An 18,727-nucleotide genomic window follows, 5' to 3' on the forward strand; every position below is an offset into this window, starting at 1 on the left:
CAGAGAAGCAGCTGCTGCAGAGCCTCCTTGCCAGAGACAGTCCACAGATGCTGCTAGACCAGCACAAAGCCACCGGCCTCTGGGCAGCTGCTGACCAGCGGGCTCTCTCCCCTCCACCTGGGGCAGGCCGTGCCAGCCGCTCCCTCTGTCCTCCAACCGGCCTCCTCAGCGGCTCCTCCACCGAGCAAGCAGAGGGCACCTGGCACCTGCTGAGTCACACCAAGCCATAAACCCGTGCGCTTGCTCGGCCAGATTGCCTGGCAGCTCCCTCTCTTCCCTCGCCCCTGTTCCATCTGGACGATGAGGACGATGTTAGTTACCTGCGACACCCAGGCCAGAAGCTGCCGGCCAGTCTCCTGTCTTTGCTGCCTGGGCCTGGGACAAGGACAAAGAGAAGCCCCCAGAGGGAGCAAGGAGACGAGGCTTCTCGGGGGAGAGCCTGGGCAAGAGGGCTCTCCAATTTGCTGGAATGGGCCAAACAAGGCCGGCTTCCTCAAGGGAGGAACAGTGGGTCCCCTGGGAGCACCTGGCTGGGTGCCAGGGACAGCCCCTCCCTCTGCTGCACCCCCGGAGCCTGGAGAGCCCCTGCCCAGCCTCAAGGCACCGGCATAGATAAGAAGAGCAGGTGCTGAAGGGCCATCTCCAATTCAGCTGCACCCCCTGCAAAAGCCCCCGTCCTCTTGCTTCCCAAAACTTCCTTTCCCAAGAAGTGACTGTTGCTCGCTCCAAGGAGCGGGCAGCGTGCCACGGCATGCTCAGTTCTCAGGGAGGCCATGCAGAGACCAGCACGGAGTTCGGGCCCCTCCTTGCTTGCAGGCAGTGCCGGACATCCCCACCCTCGCTCCCAGCCCTCAGGAGCCGGGTCAGGCCAGCAGGAGCCCTACTTGTCCAGGATGAGGAAGAGCAGCAGCAGCAAAAGGATGGGCAGGAAGACCAGCAAGAGGCTCAGCATCTCCGCTGCGGCCAGAGCCAAGAGAGCCATCCGGTAGCACCAGGGGTAGCGGCGCTCCAGCTCTGCCAGGCCGCCCACCAGGCAGGCTGGGTAGCGGAGGCAGGGGAAGAAGCCCATCACGCGGCTGGTGTGGAAGCGCACGTGGAAGTGGTGCTCCAGCCCCCCCCAGAACCCCGGCTGCCGCGGCGGCAGCGGACTGAAGGCCGGAGGCGCAGAAGCCGGGACTTGGGCAGTGCTCAGCAGGAGCAGCTCCTCTTGCAGCTTGCAGATCTCCCACTCCATCATGGGCGTCTTCTGGCGGCAGATGGGGCATCGCACGCGGCCAATGTCAGCCGCACTGCCCGCCTGCAGGATGGCCTGCAGGCACTGGCCACAGAGCACGTGGCTGCAATTGAGCAAGGCCGGCTTGCGGTGATCTTGGTCATAGAGCTCCGTGCAAATGGGGCACTCCTGCTCGTCCCCCTCGGCCTGGATGCAGCAGGATTGCGCCAGGGCCCCCTGGGCACTTCTGCCTGGGCCCAGAGCTTTGCTCCCCAGCAGGCAAACCCCTTCCATCTCCTCCACCTCTTCCCGCAAAGGTAGTTGGGGCGCATTTCTCAACGGGCAGCTCTTCTCCTCCTCCTCCTCCTCCTCCGGCCCACGTGCTGCAAGCCCAGCTGTGCCACAGGCCTCTTCGGTCACAGGAGAAAGCCTCCTGGGCGCAAGAGACCCTTCAGAATCCACTCCTAGCTCACCCAGACCTCCTTTAGGGTGCCAAACGAGGGAAGAGACACTTGGCTCGTCCTCCTCCTCATCTCTGGATCCAGAGAGGTCGTTTGCAGCTAGCCCACTCCTGGGCCCTTTGCCCTCACTGCCATCCTCCTCCTCCTCCTCTATAAGCTCTTCCTCCAGCAAGCCTTGCCGAAAGTTGCCCAAGGAAGGTGCAGCCCTGAACACAGACACCTCCTTCTCGGGGTGAACCACAACGGTCGGCTGTGTCCCAAGGGCCGAATCCGAGGGGATTGTCCCCATGTCCGTCCTGCTCCCAGCTTCAAGGCAAGGCAGTCCGGAGGAGGATCAGCAACAGCTGTCTTCCGCTTCTTGGGGCCAAAGCTGCCCGTGGGTCCTGGCACGCTTCCATCTCGCCTAGCTTGAAACTCCTGCCCAGGAAGAGCTGCTGCCTCGCTTGCCTCCGGAGGACGGGCTCCACAGCCCTATGCTTTCCAGCTGAGCAGCCCGACCCAAATGGTTGCCAACAGGAAGGCTGGCGACAGCTGCGATCCTCTCTCAACTTGCGACAACCGAGACGCTGAACTGAGGGCGGAGCAGCTCCCAGTCGGCTGCAGGCCAGGGGGCGGGGCCGGAGCCGGCTGAGCAGGTAGGACCATCCAGGTGGCTCCACAGATGCTGGCAGGCGCGGCTTCTGTTCCTCCGTGCGGATATGACGCCACAGCACGAGGCTGCTGTGTTTCTGTTGGAGGAGCTGGGCTGCTCCCCTTCTTCGGGCTGGGCCATCTTTTTCTGCAGGAGGCGGGATGTTGCTCTGAGCAGCAGCCATTCTAAGCGTTGCCTGTTTGCAGCGAGGGGGCTTCCCCGCTACTCACGGGAATCACTGCTGGGAGTATAATTAAGGCAGAAAGGCTGAGTCTGTCTCCCCATTGGCCTCGGTTCCTGTCCCCTCTTCTGCTGGGATGCATGGACGCTCCCGCACAGAGTCTCCATGAATGCCAGATCCGACCCAGAGACCGGGAGGTTGATGCTTCTGGAGATAAACTCTACCCTTGTTTTTTTAACAGTCCACGTTGCACAACTCCAAACCACACTGACACCCGTATGCCACTTCCAGGCAGGAAGGAGCAAAGACTTGGCAGTGAGGCCCGGCCTCTGCTTCTTTGCTCATCTGTGGGACAGCAGCAGCAGCAGCAGAGCTGGGAGCAAGGTCGCGAGGGGGCGCTCAGAGCTGGGCACCTGGAGAAGCCCTGAGGCCGGGCTGGTCAGGCCTAGAGGCTTGGGTCCTGTCTGGCTTTGACCTTAACGGCCACCCCCCCCTCCGGCCGTCTGTGCTGCTCTGCCAGCGCCTCCTTACTTGGGGCTGTGCCTCTGGCTTTGGCTGCCTGCCCGTGACGCCAACTGTTTCATGCTGCAGGAGCAGAAGACCCTGTGCAGATGCCTCAGCCTGATTCGCTTTGGGGGACCCCACCTGTTCCTTCAAGGAAGGGTGAGAGAAACACAAGAAATCCCCTGAAAATAACAAGGGAATGAAGGTAAGTCTGGCACAAGAGGGCAGAGCCAGATTGGCCGGGAAGGCTCCAGCCTGGCCACCCCTCCTCTTCCTCCTGGGCTGTTTGGGGCACCTACTCGAGTCAAAGGACGTACTTTGCGCCACCTTTCCCGTGACCTCTTGACCCCCCCAATATGAGTAGAAAACATTATATTCCCCCTTTTGCACACCGTGAAAAAGTTCTGCTTCTTACTGTGGGAAAAAGAACAAATTCTCTGTTCAGCGAACATTTTCCGTAAGGGCGAAGGTGACTGGATGAGGCAAGACTCTTGCAAGCCACGAAAGGGGAATTCTGATATAATTTAGGCGGGTTTGGTGGGGCTCCTCTCGTGTTTTCTCACGCAAGGCCGAAACCACTGTCCTCTGGTCATTGCCAGGCACGGCCGGATGCATGCAGAGCGAGGGGGGCTTCGCTCAATCTGAGTCCCAACTATGGCTGGGCATCTTGCTACAGGGCCCAACCCACGGCCCCGGCTCAGCTACCCTTCCCTTTTGGAGCAAGGGGAACTAAGGAGAAACTTCCTGACAGGGAGAACAATTCACCAGTGGAACTGCCTGCCTCCAGGAGCGGTGAATGCTCCAACCCTGGAAGTTTTTAAGAAGAGACTGGACAGCTGTTTGTCCGAAATGGTGTAGGGTTTCCTGCCTGAGCAGGGGGTTGGACCAGATGACCTCCAAGGTCCCTTCCAACTTTTTATATTCTTATTATATTATTATTATTATTGTTTTTATTGTTATATTTGTTATTATTATTGTTTGCTGTTTTGTTGTTGTTGTTGTTATTATTATTATGGATCACCGCACAGTCAGCCAGATGTTCAGACTAGATTTGGCATTTTGTCTACCTATCGAGTCCTTACCCAGGACCTGGGATAGGCAGATGTGGATGTTTGATGGTATTACAGGTATCGTCGCAGGATGGAAGCAGTTCCTAGTAAGGCCGCCTTTTGCAATTGACTGGCCTTACTAGGAACTGCTTCCATCCTGCGACGATAGCAGTTGTTGTTGTTGTTGTTGTTGTTATTATTATTATTATTATTATTATTATTAAGGCAAAAGGGATCTGGAGCACTTCCGCCAACCCTCCCTGCACTCAAAGGCAGGAGCTGACCCGTGGGATAGGCTCAGATGGCCTAGCTTGATTTATTGGTTCAAAATCGCCATCCTGGCTGCAGCTATTCAATCTTTGGTGAGGAGCTTCCCCATCCATCCCATATTCCACGGCAGCTCAAGACCAGGTTTCGGCTTGGAAGCGATGGGTTTGTGCCAAGAGGGTAAGATACTCCTCCGCTTCTGGAGCAGAGAGGCCTCCTTCCGACTGGAAAACAAACTTCAGGGCTTCTGCCACTGCCTCTGGCATCTGCTTGGCGTTTCTGGAAGAGAGGGGTTGCCATAACAGGAGGAGAAAGCGGTGACAGCAAAGCAATTGCCAATAACCGGGGCCTGGTGAGCATGCGGGAGCTCCCGAAGGGCGGCAGCGATGTGCAAAGGTTCAGTCCTGCCTGGCCCCAGTGCAGCCCAGGTGGCTGACCCAACCGTGCGCCAGGGTGGGTCAGACTCTAATGGGCCTCCAGCCACGGTTCAGCTGCTTGGTCAAGGCAGAGCCAGACCTTCCTGCCAGAACCTTCTCCCAAATCTGCATACATCGATCCCCACCTGTTGTTTCCACATCAATATTATATAGCCGAGAAATTATACAAAAATCTAATGCAAATTCTGTATAAAATAATACCAAGTATCAAATGTCGGAACAGCAGCCGTTTTAGTTGTTAAAAAAAAAAAAACACATAGGAACATATTTAAACATGGGGGGGGGGGGGGTTAAGGGAAGTTGACAATTCAGGAAAATGTTCTGGAAAATCCTGGCAAAGATTTTCTTTCCCCATAGGCTTTTGGGGGCCTTTTTTTTTTTTTTTTTTGCAAGAGTGAACTTGCTTTGAGTGTTTGAAAGTTATTGCTTTTAAACTTCAGATAACTTTGAGGAAACGGCTCTAGAAGTGCAACATGATCTGGGCTAATCCTGCAACACCCAGTTCGTCCTCAAGGCTGGCCTATCTCTCCAGAAATGTGAAAAAACTCGTTTTACCCCAAGAACTGGCTCGAGGTGGCCTCCACCTTGGCCTGGGCAGGAAGATGAATCAAGCGCTTCCGCCCGGGATTCCCCAGGATACACACAAAGATACACCCTCTGCACGTAAACAGGCTACACGTTGGAAGAAGCCCAGGCGTAAAAACTCGGGAAGCGCCACCACGCTGGAGTCAAAGTAGACGCAGAACCGAGGATCCAAGAAGGCCGGAGCCCCACGTGGGAAGGAGGACAGAGTGTTAAGACCGGTTCAGACAACAGCCAACTCTCTGCCCAGAATCCGTGGCCACAGATTCAGCACTCCTGCCCGACCCCCTCAGACCTTCTGCTCCAGGAAACTGCCCATATAAGCCCTTGCCTCCGCCACCACCAAGGCTCCCTCAAGACCTATTTCCAGAGGGTGTGATGGATTAGGCTGCAATTCCAAAATACAGATTGGTAGCTTTATGTGTGGGGTAAAAGGAGGAACATACCACGGGACTGGGTAAATGAAAACAGCTTTTAGCTGTGCCTCAAAGCCAACCATTTTGTTATGGGGGCTTCCCGTGATGTGCGTTTGCTCTAAAATCTAGCATCACTCAATGCTACGAACTGGCTCCCTGTCCTTGGGCAGCAAGAACCCTTTGCTTGGACTCGGTCCAACAGTACTTGCCAAGAGGAATGGGGGAAAGGGCAGAGTGCAGAGCACCAGGCCTATCCCTGACCACAGACTCCACCCACGGCGGGATTTCTTCCACGCCCTGCTGCCTTTGAAGGGGCTGGATACACTAAATGGGAGCCAGAGTTTGCTCCGTGCTGAGGAGGACTGGACGACGGCTTAACTCTTTAGGCCGCTTCCTGGCACTCACCCGGATAAGTAGATCTGGGCCTCCTTGTGCTTCACCAGTTCCCACAGGAGCTCCTTGTTCTCTCTGATCCGGTGCTGGACATAAATCTTCTCTTCCTGCAGGGAGAACCCCCGAGAGGTCAGGGAACCTCAGGCAATGTAGGCTCCAATCAGAGGCCCAGAGAGCAAGGGGAAAGCAGGCGCTGCTCGTAATCGTCCCCTGCAGAAGCCCTTGAACCTGGCAGGCTCAGAACTGGGTTCCGGGTGCAATCGCACAGGAGCGCAAAGGCTGGCATCTGGAACAATGGGAAGCGGTTCCAGGATGATTATTCCATGAAGGCACACCCTGGTGTCATGGACATTGCTACGGAGATAGGCTGGGGTTCAGGAGTTGCACAATAAAAAGATACATGCAAAGCAGGGAAAAAAACAATTCTTCCCCCTTTTTAGTGCAATCACAGAAGTCTGGCTTTCCTCAAAGCATAACCTGGCGTGAGCTCTTGTTTCTTTTTTCCCTGGGCAAAATGAACGGGCTGCTAAAGGGCCTCAACAACACGGGACACCAAATCCAACAACCGGAACGCCTCAGACAACGGCGGGCCAGTCGTGCCTATGCAGCGTCCCCAGGAGTCCGGCCTCAGCACCAGAGTTCCTGGGAAGGTGGCAACGAAGGAAGGATTTCAAACATGTGGAGTCACAAGGCCTGTTCAGACTACTTCAGAAAAAGGTCACACCAACTGTATGTTCTCAAGCAGCCACCGCAGGAAGCTGGGTGTGGACACAGGGCTGCTCCTGTAATTGTTCTCTTCCCGGCCTTCTTCCGAAGACCTCTTTCGGACTGTTCGGCCAGAGCCAAGCTGCACGTTCAGCAGAAACACCCTGTGCCACCCCTTCCCGGGCGTGAGCCACACATCAAAATACCAGTCCCGGGAGAGCACAGGTTTGGCTAATCCTCTGGGCTTTAAAAGCACGCGTCAAGGGGAAGGAGATGGCCGGGAGACTCTTCTGCAGGCTGAAGGGAGGAACCATTCCCACCATGGGGTTCTCCCACCTGCTTGCAGAAGTGGGATAGAGGGGAAGCCAGAGGCAAAGGCTGAAGCTGGACTATTACACACCCAGCCCAAAGCTATTTCCTTTCCTGAGCAGTAACGCTTCCTGGAGCCTTGAGAAGGACTCTTGCCGTAATGTGGATTTTTTTTTTTTTTAATCTAATACCATCACTAGGGAGGGAACTGGAGACCTTTTGCCCACAGATACTTCAACCGTTAATGCAAGAGAAAGCCGGAGTCAGACCTGCCTGACACTGGAAACAGGCAATCCTCTCGGCACATTGAGCCCCGTATTTATTCAGTCTCAGAAGAACAATGACTCAAACGTCAGGCTAAGCGGTAAGGCCCTTTCTGCTTCAGAGGAACAGAGCGAGAGGGGAGAGGACACGTGGTGACCCAAAGGCCCACGCTCTGTGTTTTTCTGCCCCTGGAGGTCACCAGCCATAGGCCAGGCAGAGGTGGAGCCTGTCCACCTTCAGCAGTAACCTGCCACCGGTGAGGCCACACAAGCCGGCTTCTCCAAAGTGAGTCAACAGGAGCAGCTGAGCTGACCAAGCCACAGAAGCAGGTGGGGCAGAGGAAAAGCAGCTGACACAGCTCCTCTCTCCTCCCAGTGCCAACAGGGCTTCTGGAGGGCGGTTCCAGAGCCCTCCATGATCTGGAGCAGATCAAGTTCTGCACGGGAACTGAGATCCAGAGTTTCCAGATGGCATGCAGAACTATTCATTTTGCCCACTCTCCCTCCCTTTCCGACTCCTCAATGCCCATTTCGGCAATCCTGGCTGAGAAACACACACTTGCACCCTGGGTTCAGTGGTATATGCGAACTCCCGCACAAAGCTGCGCATGCGAGATTTACCTGATCCCGGGAAAAGGCCACAAAGAGCGTCAGGAGCCCCCTCTTCACCAGTTCTTCCCACTCCGCCTGGCAATAAAAGTCTTTGGCTCTGTTTCGGCAACCGAAGAACAGACAGTTCTTTCCTGAGGGAAGACAAACGGGGACAACATCGGGAAGTGGCAAACTGAGCAGGAAGTGGGGCCAGGAGCAACTTGGCTTGTTCGACAAAAGCTATTTTAATCCCAGGGCCCTCCTGGGCAGAGCCATCATCCACATCATCCTCGTCTAAGGGAGGCTGACTGAGCACTGCAATCAATGTTACACTGCGGACGGGGAACCGCAGCCAATCCCAGTTCCTGCCTGATCGAAGTGTGGGCTGAACCTTCAGAGGGCATGTTGTGCAGTTAATGGCCGCAGCTGGAATAAAAGCAGCTGAACACAGCAGCATAGCAGCTCAGCATAGCAGCCATTCGTGAGGCCTCTGACTTGGCACACAAGCAGAGACAGAAACATTACTGAATTCTTCCACACGCCACCCCCATTCAAAAGAGCATTTCAGAAAGTCCACACCACCCAAAGTGCCACCCGCTGAAAATTACAGGTGAGCTCACACAATACACTTAACTGCTGTTCGAGTTACACTTGCGAGACTGATTTAAAGATCAACCAGCCAGACTTTTAGAAGTCTGCCTTGCCCCACGCAGCGACTTCACCTGTTCTGCCCTGGGCCACTCGCTCCTGTATTGCTGCTCTAAAGACCGCCACGCCAGTGCCAGGCCCAATCATGACCACCGGAGCGCCTGGCTCTGCCGGGAATTTCAGGGTCCCTTTCTTCACCCACAGAGGAACTCGCACGACCTCTGAAAAAGGAGAGAGGAGCCCAAGTGAAAGGAAACGAAACACAGGCCTGAGGTGTGCACAGTGCCTTACTGAGCACCAGTTGGGGGTCTTTGAAGAGAGAGGGCAGAAAACTTTCTTTTTTTAAATGGATTTTTTATGATTTCCTTGTTTTGATAGTTATGAGTCACCCAGAGTTGTTAGGAGTTGGGCAGCACTCAAATGTTTGACAGATGAAGAGTCCCCAACCACCCACCTACCCCATTCTGCAAAGCAAGGAATCCTTCTTTCCGCAGGGGTTTTGATGACACGAGAGCAGAGTAGCTTACCATTCTGTGGATTGAGAGAGGCCAGCCATGTGGAGCACAGGCCCCGCCGAGCTTTACTGAGACAGGTCTTGTAATGCACCACAGCCAGGAGGATCTGAATCCGGTTGGGATGAGTCTGGGGGTGGGAGGTGGGGGTGGGGCAGAGAGAGAGAATAAGCACTGGACCCGGATGGAGGCACCTGGCAGAACTGAACTCGGGCAGGGATCCTGGGGGAGAAAGTACCTGCTCCCTGAGCAGCAGAAAAAGAACAGCGTTCTTTCTAAAAAACAGCCCACGGGGGACTGGCCAGACACAGGCAGAAAAACTCTCTCCGCATCAGAGTTTTGGTTTTTTTGGTTCTGTGGGAGAAGGGAAGGAAGCAGGGCAGCCCTTTATGCTTTTCAGCCCCGTGGATTCAAGGGACTCGTTTAGGAGAGGGAGTCAGTTACACTCAACTAGCGCCACTTTCAGGAAGGAGGCAGGAGCACAGGGGAAGCAAGAGGACTTCCCTCTCCCCTAGGTTAGGGTTCACAGAAACTAGGAAACCTCAGGATTTCAGTGCCCTCTATCCAAGAACCAAAATCAGCTTTTCTCAGACTGAATTTCTTAATTTCTTTTTGAGTTACGCAATGACAATAAAGATATTCTATTCTAATTCCAGGCCTAAATTCCTTGCAAAGCTTTATCTTCTCATTCAGGAAAGCACACACTGACTTGTTTGTATCCTTTCTATGATTTAGATTCACTACAAGAATCCCTCATAAATGAAGACAAGTCTAAGAGGCAGCCTGGAATTAGCTCAGGACAAAACTCAGACCAGCGCAGCTCTAGTACGGCAGATGGAGAATCAGGGACAGGATGGGGGGGGGGAAACATCAATTTATTCCAAACCCATTTGGCATCAGTTCAAAGCACCCAGCAAATAACTCCCCCCAGCACCTGCACTCTCTTACCAGTATTGAGGAAGCAATCGAAAAGGCCCGGGGCCTGACCTGTGGAGTGAGGTCTAGCAGGTAGTTCCATGGAATGGCACAAGTTGTGTGAGGGAAGTCACAGAGGACCTTGGAGAAAGAGGACAGGAACGGAGGTGACTCGGGTAATATTTAACCACAGTAGAAAACCGTGCAGAAAAGGAAGCAGCAATATTTCCATTGCTGGAAAGGACTTTCCCGAAGCAGCTAATCCCGAGAGCGAGCCTGCTGCGGAGGATTGGGAGGGTTTTTTTAATGGAACGAGCTCAGCTGGGGCAGAAAGCGCGTGCAGAGGTCTGATGGTGAATGGTTCTGAGATCTCAAAAGGCAGGATTGACTGGATTTCTCCCAACCCAGAGTTAACAGAGAAAAAAAAAAATACAGCCGTGTAACGAAAAGGTGCAAAGCTATTTGAAGGGGAATGACTCCTGGCAGGCATGAACTTTAAGGTGATTTTGATTAATCGAGGAACATGGTTGTGTTTGTTGACAGGGGACCAAGACAAACTGACCCCACAAAGTCTTCCAACCAGCAATCGGCAGCTCTTCCCCATCTGCCCGGCTGCAGATCCAGAAAGGAAGCTGGCTTAGCCTACCTCGAGTATGGTCCTGCGGGGCCGGTTGCAGTAAGCGTGAAGCTCCTCCTGGCCTTGGGCTGAGCTGAATTCCTGCAGCTTGCTTCGCTCTAGCTCATTTGGAGAGAAGTGGAACAGAAACTCGAAGAAGGAGCGACGAGGGACACACGTTATGTCAAGGCAGTGGGTCACCAGGTAACGGACAGTGGATGGCTGGGGCAGATGAACAGGGAGAGGAGTGCCTGGAATGCAGGAGTCCAAGAAAAGCTACTGGATTAAAGTAAAAAATGGGGCTAATTTCGCTTTAAACACTTCATAAAAACTACCAATGGCAACTGGACTTTATTGCTTCCCCACCCTTTATAGAACCACCACGTTGAAATCAAGATGAGAGTATTTTATGTCTGCTATAGAGCTGTGTTCATTTCTGCAAATCCCATCAATTAATTAATTAAAATTGGTTGGTTCATTCTCCTAAGATTTCTTTAACCAGACCCAGTCCAGAGAATTGAAAGATGACCAAGATGACAGGATCCAGACGGGATCGCTCAGAACAAGAACGGGTCTGGGATTTGGAGGCACTAAAATTCTTTAGAGCAAGGACACTTGAGAACACTTGAGACCTCTGGCCAGTCCTTAAACGCCAGCATTTCTGGTGCTCTTGGCCCGCAAGGAAGCCAGTTAGCTCTGCTCCTCCTGACCGAGATGGGCAGCCGGAGGGATTTCCCAGGCTCGCTCAGCCGCTGAGAGACTTGCAGTGGCAGGGAAAGGACTCTTCTGCCAACCAAGAGAGGGGAGATGCTCCCATCTGCCTTGAGCCTCGACTGAAGAGACTGCAGAGGGAAATGCTTTATACCTGCCTCTGTTGGCCTCAGCGTGAAGCAGGCATCTGGGTCCAGGCCCAGGAGATCACAGAAAAGGCGCACTTCCTCAGGACTATTGTGTGGCTGGATCATCACAATATCACCTGCAGCATATCTGCCAGGAAGAGGCAAGGCCTGAGTCTGGGGTCCTCACTGGGGATCAGTTTCAGACCTCTCAGATTTTCTACTTTCTTTTAAGCCAAGCTGCCTTGGAAAGCTTGTTAGGGACTCGGGAAGCTGCCTGTCACCTGCTCAGTCCCAGCAACTCTAAAGAGACCGGGCTGAGGGGTGGGGGGTGTTCCCTTGCCTGTCACTCGCCCTCTTTTGTCAGACAATGCTACCAGGGATTAACCTGGGCATTGAGTCACGAACTCTCCCTTCTTCGTCTAACCACAATAGATCCTCTTCTAACCCTTTCTCAGTGTGCGCCATTTGAGGACAGCAGCAAAACGAATCAAGGAAACTCACTCGATTCCAGAGCCAGTGATATCAAATTCAATAAGGCGGACATCTTGGAAATGGGATTCTGATGTCACCCTCCGATTGGAAACCATCTGGGCACCGAAAGGATTTCTGTCCGATGGAACATCACTCAATGCATCCTCTGGTTGCAAAGTTGCCCTGCGGAGGTCACCAGAGGCCTCGTCCAGGAATTGAAAATTGTACTTGGGTGGTAATCTGCAGAAGTCAGAGTTGGGATGATAAGTTCTCTTTCCTCAGCATGTGGGGAAGGCAGGAAGATTGCTGAGCAGCTGTGGAAAACCCATCCCTTTTCTCCCTTTGCCTTGCACAGGCAACCCAGTTCTATTTGGTTGTTTAAAAAGGGAAAAGAGTTTCTATTTTATTTTAATTAATAGGTGCACAAAGGTTAACCCACATTCTGTATCAACTTTCCTTGTTGTTGTACTTACAGGACATCGGGGCTCATCACATGGAGGCCAGGAGGAAGAGGATACAGGGCTAAAATCTTTTCCCACAGACTCAAAAGCCAGGGGTCAGTGACCGCATCCGGTCTACAAAAAAATGAGTGAATTTCAGAACAGAACGTCTTTTTGTGTTCAGTCAATGGGGTTCAATACGGCAGAGCGGCCACATTCTCTCACTAGCTTCTCCAGCTAGGGTGGGGAAAGACGCCCTGCGGAGCCCCTGATGGTCACCACACTCAACGGGCTATTCAACTCAGCCATGCGACTGGGCAGGAGGCAGCTTCTGACGCCTCCACGAAATTGGCAGTGGGATTTTGACCAGGACCAGAAGAATGACCGAGGGGGTGGAGGGTAAGAGATTCCCTGTGGTTTTTCAGAGCTCCCTAACAAGGAAAAGCCACCATATTCATCTCTTACCCCAAGTCATGCTGGTCATCTCCCAGGGCTGTTGGCACAAGGGGACTGCCCCCAAGCTGAAGAAGCCGCCTGTGCAGTTTTTTGGCAATGAAGTTGAACCTGGACCAGGAAACAGAACAACACACTGAGCAGCAACTGAGGAATCGGAGGGGGGGGGGCTTCCAAAACCTCCATTCTCACAGAAGCAGAATACAGAAATGAGTTACACAGCAGGAAGAGTCTTTTGGATCAAGGTAATGCAGGAAACCTCTTGCTTGATTGTGGACAATAACCTCGTTAAAAGCTTTTGGCCCAATAAACAATTTAATCTTATAGGAAAAAGCAGGATTTATTTATTTATTTATGAGATTTATATACCGCTTTAAGTGAAAGCACTCTCTAAGCGGTGTACACCAGTAAGCAATGTATATATATATATTTACATTGCCCCCAACAATCTGGGTCTTCATTTTACCTACCTCGGAAGGATGGAAGGCTGAGTCAACCTTGAGCCTGTGAGATTTGAACCGCTGACCTGCTGAACACAGTCAGCTAAAGTGGCCTGCCGTACTGCACTCTAACTGCTGCGCCACCTCGGCTCTTCACCACCCTGCCGTAATGGGCAGGGTGGTGAAATGGCAATGTGTATACGTGTGCATGTATGTGTGTGAGAGAGAGCGGGGAGGAATCTGTTCACAAGCAACTTATTGGCACAGCTGGACAAAGCCCCCAAACAGCGAACAGAGTTTGTAGTGGGGAGAAAAAGCTGCAGGAGAAAAAGTGGTCTGCCAATCTTATTCAGAATACAGTGAACGCTTTTATTCAAAGACAATCAAGAAAGGAAAATGTCCCACTCATGTAGCATTTCAGTTATCTGTTTTTGTGCAACTCTACAGTCAAAATTGAGATCTGCCCTTTAGCTGATTCTGCCCCACATTTCTTTTGACAAAGCTCTAGAGCCCCAAAGCCTAGGCAGCAGCTCTGAATGCTGGAACTTCAGCGTGACAAAGAACTCTGACTAACGTGCTTGGCCTGTCAATTTCCCCAAGAGAGAAGCAGCACTTACTTGGGATATGAGGAATCCCCAAGCCCCAGAACAGCATAGTCCATCTGGCACAGCGAAGTGGGAGGTAAGTTCTTCCGGAATAGAAACTTCCAGAAATTCTGGAAAATTAAAGGAGCCCCCAAGGAAGACATTATGTGGAAGCTTTTCCCCATAGGAACCTAATCCTGCTTGCCGCAGGGAATTTGACTGTAGCCACGCTAGAGGGGAAACTAAAGCTGAATGGCAGCATCACCCCTGAGGACTGGCCAGGCAAGGACAAGAGAGGTCAGTGTTCCCAGGCTGCAGCCAGCCGCATGGAGCCACCCGTGCAAAAGGGCTCTGGTTCAGGGTGAAGATGTTTCCAAATCAGAGGCGGGAGGCTCTGCTGCCAAACAATTTGAGTCCAATCAAGTAGCATGATCAGGGAAGGAAAGGCTGCCTGGTCACCCTGCACCCTCCACCTCCCCAGGAACAAGGGGAGGGTTTCTGAACTGACCTTCATATTATCCGGAGGGTCGCCTTGTCCTGTGGTTGCACAAACAAATACCACCAGCGGCTCATGAATCAGGTTTGCCTTCCAAGAAGCCATGCAACACAGAGAGGGTCACAATTAGTTCCCAACAAAGGCCACCAAGCTTCTTTTCCTTCAGGAGAATCGATTTCATTGGTGACCCATCTTTCCACCAACAAATTATATTTGGGGCAGCTAAGATGGCAAAAGCACCACTTGTTGAGATGGGCGGCTATTGAAATTAATTAAATCAATAAAAGTGAAACAAAAACAAAAATTAATAAATGAGAAAAGCAGCTCCCGCCCAATTCAAGAAAAAACATGACCTCCTCTGGGTGGAAGCTCTCCCTTCTATAGACGTTCCAAGGGTGCATGGGTATGGGACTGAGGGAGGGACCTCTTCCACAGATCTGACAGCTAAGCCACTTCATAAGCTAAGGGAGGATGATTTTCTATAGATATGTAAGCTGAAATCCCCGTTAAGACCCTGAGCTGCTACTCACCACCTGGTAGTCATCCAGGGCCTCAACCTTACAGTGGAAATGGCGTCGCTTGGCTTCTCGACCCACCCTCTCAGCAGTATCCTGGGCAGTTCCTGTCTGGCTGCCATAAAGCACAAGCATCTTCCGTTCTGCCATCTGAAGGGAGCAGGACGAAGACATCCAGTCATTAGGATGGAGGCACAACTTTCCCAATTTAAACAATAAACAAGAGGCAGTTGTCAGTGGAAACATGGGAAAGATAAAGCTGACTTTTCTCTTGACTTCAGCCCACCTATTTGCAGCGAGGCTTTCAGCTTTTGCATCTTGAACTTGGTGGAAACACTAGGCAAAACAACCACTGAGAATCTAGGCTTACCTGTCTCGATTAAAAAGGACCAACAAGTGAGGCCTCAAGGCTAAACATGGCCTAGACTAAAGATTTGTCCTGCCAAATTACTGATGTATAAAATGCGTTTACTCTAACGTATGACATACACATTATGTTGTAAACATAATTGTAAACATAATCTACATAATTGACAGGGTGTAGACGTATTTGTAGAATGAGTGCCGTGTCCCTTATACGTAACTCTCATGTTAATAGAAGCTGGTCTTACATCTAGCAATCCCACACTAGACCCTGAAGGTTTTATGAAAACTGCCCTCAGTCTTGCGTCTATGTTCACATTTCCACCTAACATTTTAGGCCCCGTGCAAAGTTACAGGGGCTTTCCTTTTCTCTCTCGCATACACAGCCACTTCTACACAATAAACAACCCCCTGAGGAGCTCTCAACCCTTCTCGGACGACCCTCCGGGCCCGGGTGGGGGGAGAGCAAACGGAGTGCTTGCTCTGTTAAGGGTCGTGGGAACGGCTGCCTCGCCTTCCTCCTGACCTTTCAGCGCTGCAAACTCTTCTCTTCGGTGGCGCTGAGGCAAGAGAGCGCGGGGGGGGGCTAGAAGCAAGGCCCCACGGGGCCACCGGCCTCACACCTCAGAGGGTCCCCACCGGGGCCCTCCCGACGCGCGGGACCACAGGGCGTAAGCGCGCAGCGGGGGCGCCGCTCCCTCCACCGGGGCTAAACGCACGTGCCCATTGGCCGGGTGATCACGCCCCTCGCGCGTAAGGCCCGCGCCCGCTTTCGTCACCAGAGCGCGCCGGAAGCGCCCCGGCCGGCCCGCGGACCCTCTGGCGGTGGCGGCCCGGGCACGGTGGGGATGCTGTTCTCGCTGCGGGAGCTGGTGCAATGGCTGGGCTTCGCGCCGTTCGAGCTGCTCCTGCAGGCGGCGGCGCTGCTGGCGACCTCGGGGCTGCTGGCGCTGAAAGCGGACGGCGCGGCGGCCGGGCTGAGCTGGTGGAGCGTCTTTGCGCCGCTCTTTGCCGCCGACGGGCTGAGCACCTATTTCACGGCCATCGTGTCGGTGCGCCTCTTCCAGGACGGCGAGAAGCGCCTGGCCGTGCTGCGCCTCTTCTGGATCCTGACGCTCCTCAGCCTCAAGTTCGTCTTCGAGATGCTGCTGTGCCAGAAGCTGGGCGAGCAGAGCCACGAGCCGCTCTGGTACGGGCTGATCATGTCGCCCGTCTTCATCCTCCTTCAGCTGCTTATGATCCGCGCCTGCCGAGTCAATTAGCGGGAGGAGGCGCTTGCCCGGCACGGCCTTGGCTGGCAGCCTTGGCAGGAATGACCGTGCCCCTCTGGACAGCAGCAGGCTGACCGGGACTGTCCTGGAAGACTCTCTCGACCAGCTGTGGCTGCTGACCTGCTTCCCAACACCGAGGAGAGAAAGGACCGCAAGGCCTCTCCCCGCCCTCAAGGGTAACCCTTCTTGTCCTCGTTATCCCATTCTGCCATTGGACTCTGATTTCTGAGGGCCAGAAGATTTGGGCAAGCTCCGATTAAAATCAGGAATAAAAAATGTAGAGCAGTATTTAAACCTCTTGCTTTTCTTCCCCAACACCGAGATTTGGTTTTTAAACGTTGAAAGGAAAGCTGAAGTTATTTTAAGAAGTAGCTGACAGCAATGTTTGAAAAATGGCAGACAGTTTTATACATGGTTCCTTCTGCAAGGGTATACTTCCAAGTTAATTGCTAACTGCACACACTCAAAGTGAGCAGGGTTTCTTGTGCTGCTTCCTCTGCAAGAGAGAGGGCAAACTCCATTGAAACTGATGGCAGTATAAAATTAAAAGTGTGTAGCTGAAAATGAAGTGCTTGTCAGATGCATCGCTGGGTCATAGTCCAGCAATGTGGATTGAAAGCTTTTCGCCTCCGCTACCATTCTAAAGTTGCACATTGTCAGATGCTTGAACCAACTAATTTCAGGATTAAGGATTTTGATTTGGCTCATGTGGGCTGCATGGAGAGATTTAGCTAATAAATGCCATGATCTGGATTGCTGAAGAGTGCCAGTAGAAAAATGTGAATAAAATATGCGAGCATGTATCGCAGCCTTAAATATAGATATATAACATGGATAGTTTGCTTCTGTGTGTAATTTCTTGGGTTAGGGCAATATGCTGACCCACGGCCCACTGGAACATAATACATTAACCCCATTGCCTGGACTCTCATCACACTGACCCTAAAAGCAAACTAACCATGTTTTAATTTGGCCGGACTAGTCTTGCAGGCAAACCTAGTACAGTCTTATGCTCACATGGCAGCTTTGGATGCGCTGTTCTCAGCTTCTCACCCAGCAATAAGGGTGAAGGAAAGAAGTAACAAAATATTAAATCTATGTTATATGATCAGAGCTCAGACATGAGCAAGATTGGGCGTGTTTTGCTTAATGTAAATCTCCCTGACTTCCAAGAGGAGTTCACACCAACCAGAGAATCACAGACCGGATGGGCACGTCGGCAGGACTGGTCTTACGGTTTAGAATCCCTGGCAAATGTGTGGATTGAATATAAGGAATATAAAAGCTGTGCCCACGGGGGGGAGGGGCTGATCTGGGCTCTGAGGGAAATAAGTGAAAAGTCCTCCTGCCCAATGGCAGACCCCGCAAAGGAGGAGGGAGTAGGGCGCCAGGTGGGCTTTCCTTCTGCCGGGAGGGGGGATGCTTCTCCTCTGGGCTCCTGGACGAGCAGGAACCGGGACGTGGCCACAGCGCCTATCTGAGAGTACGTGGAGACGGCCAGACACGGCCCAGCGACGGCTGGGATAAAACGCAGGAATGGGGCTGGGTGGGATGGGGTAAGCGCCTCAGAAGGGACCCCCAAGTCCTCAGGCTGCGAAGCCAAAGTAGCGCTACCGCATCTCAGGCACACTTCGCCCACAGAAGGGGTGCAGCTGAGCCAGGGAAAGGCTGCAAAGCCGCTTCCGGTGGCCCGCTCTTGCCTGACTCCAATTCCCAGACTCCCCAGCTAAGCTCCCAACACTCTTGCCCAATAGATCTCGCTTGCGCGTAGAGGGCGGGGCTTCTTGCGCAGCGCAAAGCGGGAAGGGACGCGTGGATCCTTCGACGTGATTCTACGTTGCCCTTGCCCTTAGGCCCGGGCGAGGCTGCCCGCACAGCGCTGTGCCGCGCCCAAAGCGCCTTCCGCCCAAAGAGCGGCATTCCGTTCCAAACCCTCAGCAACGAGCGTTCCGCTTACCTAACGAAAAGGCCAATGGGAGCCCGCAATCGGCTGGGCGGGGCCGTCCCGCCTCCCGTCCAATGAATGACGCTACGGACTGAGACGGCCGCGGCTACCACGCTGAAATTCAGCAACGCCCCGAGAGGTCGCGATAGGCTAATCGAGACCGTCTTTCGTGCGCCGAGGCGGGATTCCGCCGCGACAGCCAATCGGCGCGGCTGTT

The 18,727-nt window shown here is 53.1% G+C and overlaps 2 protein-coding genes across 8 annotated transcripts in view; one reads left to right on the forward strand and one right to left on the reverse strand.

Moving 5' to 3' along the window:
• The window catches only part of NDOR1 (NADPH dependent diflavin oxidoreductase 1), a 52,552-nt gene extending 33,901 nt beyond the window's left edge, over positions 1–18,651 (reverse strand). For 4 of the 7 annotated variants that reach the window (XR_005556884.1, XR_005556883.1, XR_005556882.1 and 1 more), the window contains exons 1-14: positions 15,821–16,005; positions 14,947–15,081; positions 14,429–14,506; positions 13,954–14,051; positions 12,909–13,007; positions 12,477–12,578; positions 12,034–12,243; positions 11,559–11,680; positions 10,724–10,944; positions 10,111–10,218; positions 9,178–9,292; positions 8,725–8,871; positions 8,033–8,154; positions 6,147–6,241 (exon numbers count right to left, since the gene is read on the reverse strand). Coding sequence is in view for 4 of the 7 variants with exons in the window: in XM_039344870.1 (XP_039200804.1) it covers positions 6,147–6,241; positions 8,033–8,154; positions 8,725–8,871; positions 9,178–9,292; positions 10,111–10,218; positions 10,724–10,944; positions 11,559–11,680; positions 12,034–12,243; positions 12,477–12,578; positions 12,909–13,007; positions 13,954–14,051; positions 14,429–14,506; positions 14,947–15,081 (1,652 nt within the window). In the remaining 3 variants the exon portion in view is untranslated. The other 3 variants (XM_039344869.1, XM_039344868.1, XM_039344872.1) reach the window with 3 other exon arrangements.
• TMEM203 (transmembrane protein 203) lies at positions 16,058–16,859 on the forward strand. Its single transcript, XM_039344955.1, has one exon. It carries the CDS (start codon positions 16,143–16,145, stop codon positions 16,554–16,556), a length of 414 nt encoding a protein of 137 aa, XP_039200889.1. The 5' UTR covers positions 16,058–16,142; the 3' UTR covers positions 16,557–16,859.
• Positions 18,652–18,727: the final 76 nt, after the last annotated feature.

The sequence above is a fragment of the Crotalus tigris genome, unplaced genomic scaffold (genome assembly GCF_016545835.1).
Source record: "Crotalus tigris isolate CLP2741 ecotype Arizona unplaced genomic scaffold, ASM1654583v1 scf7180000017940.1788314, whole genome shotgun sequence".
Lineage (NCBI taxonomy): Eukaryota > Metazoa > Chordata > Lepidosauria > Squamata > Viperidae > Crotalus > Crotalus tigris.

Bases quoted from the DNA above. Each gene is read 5' to 3' on its own strand.
- TMEM203 (XM_039344955.1), top strand. From the start codon at position 16,143: ATGCTGTTCTCGCTGCGGGAGCTGGTGCAATGGCTGGGCTTCGCGCCG.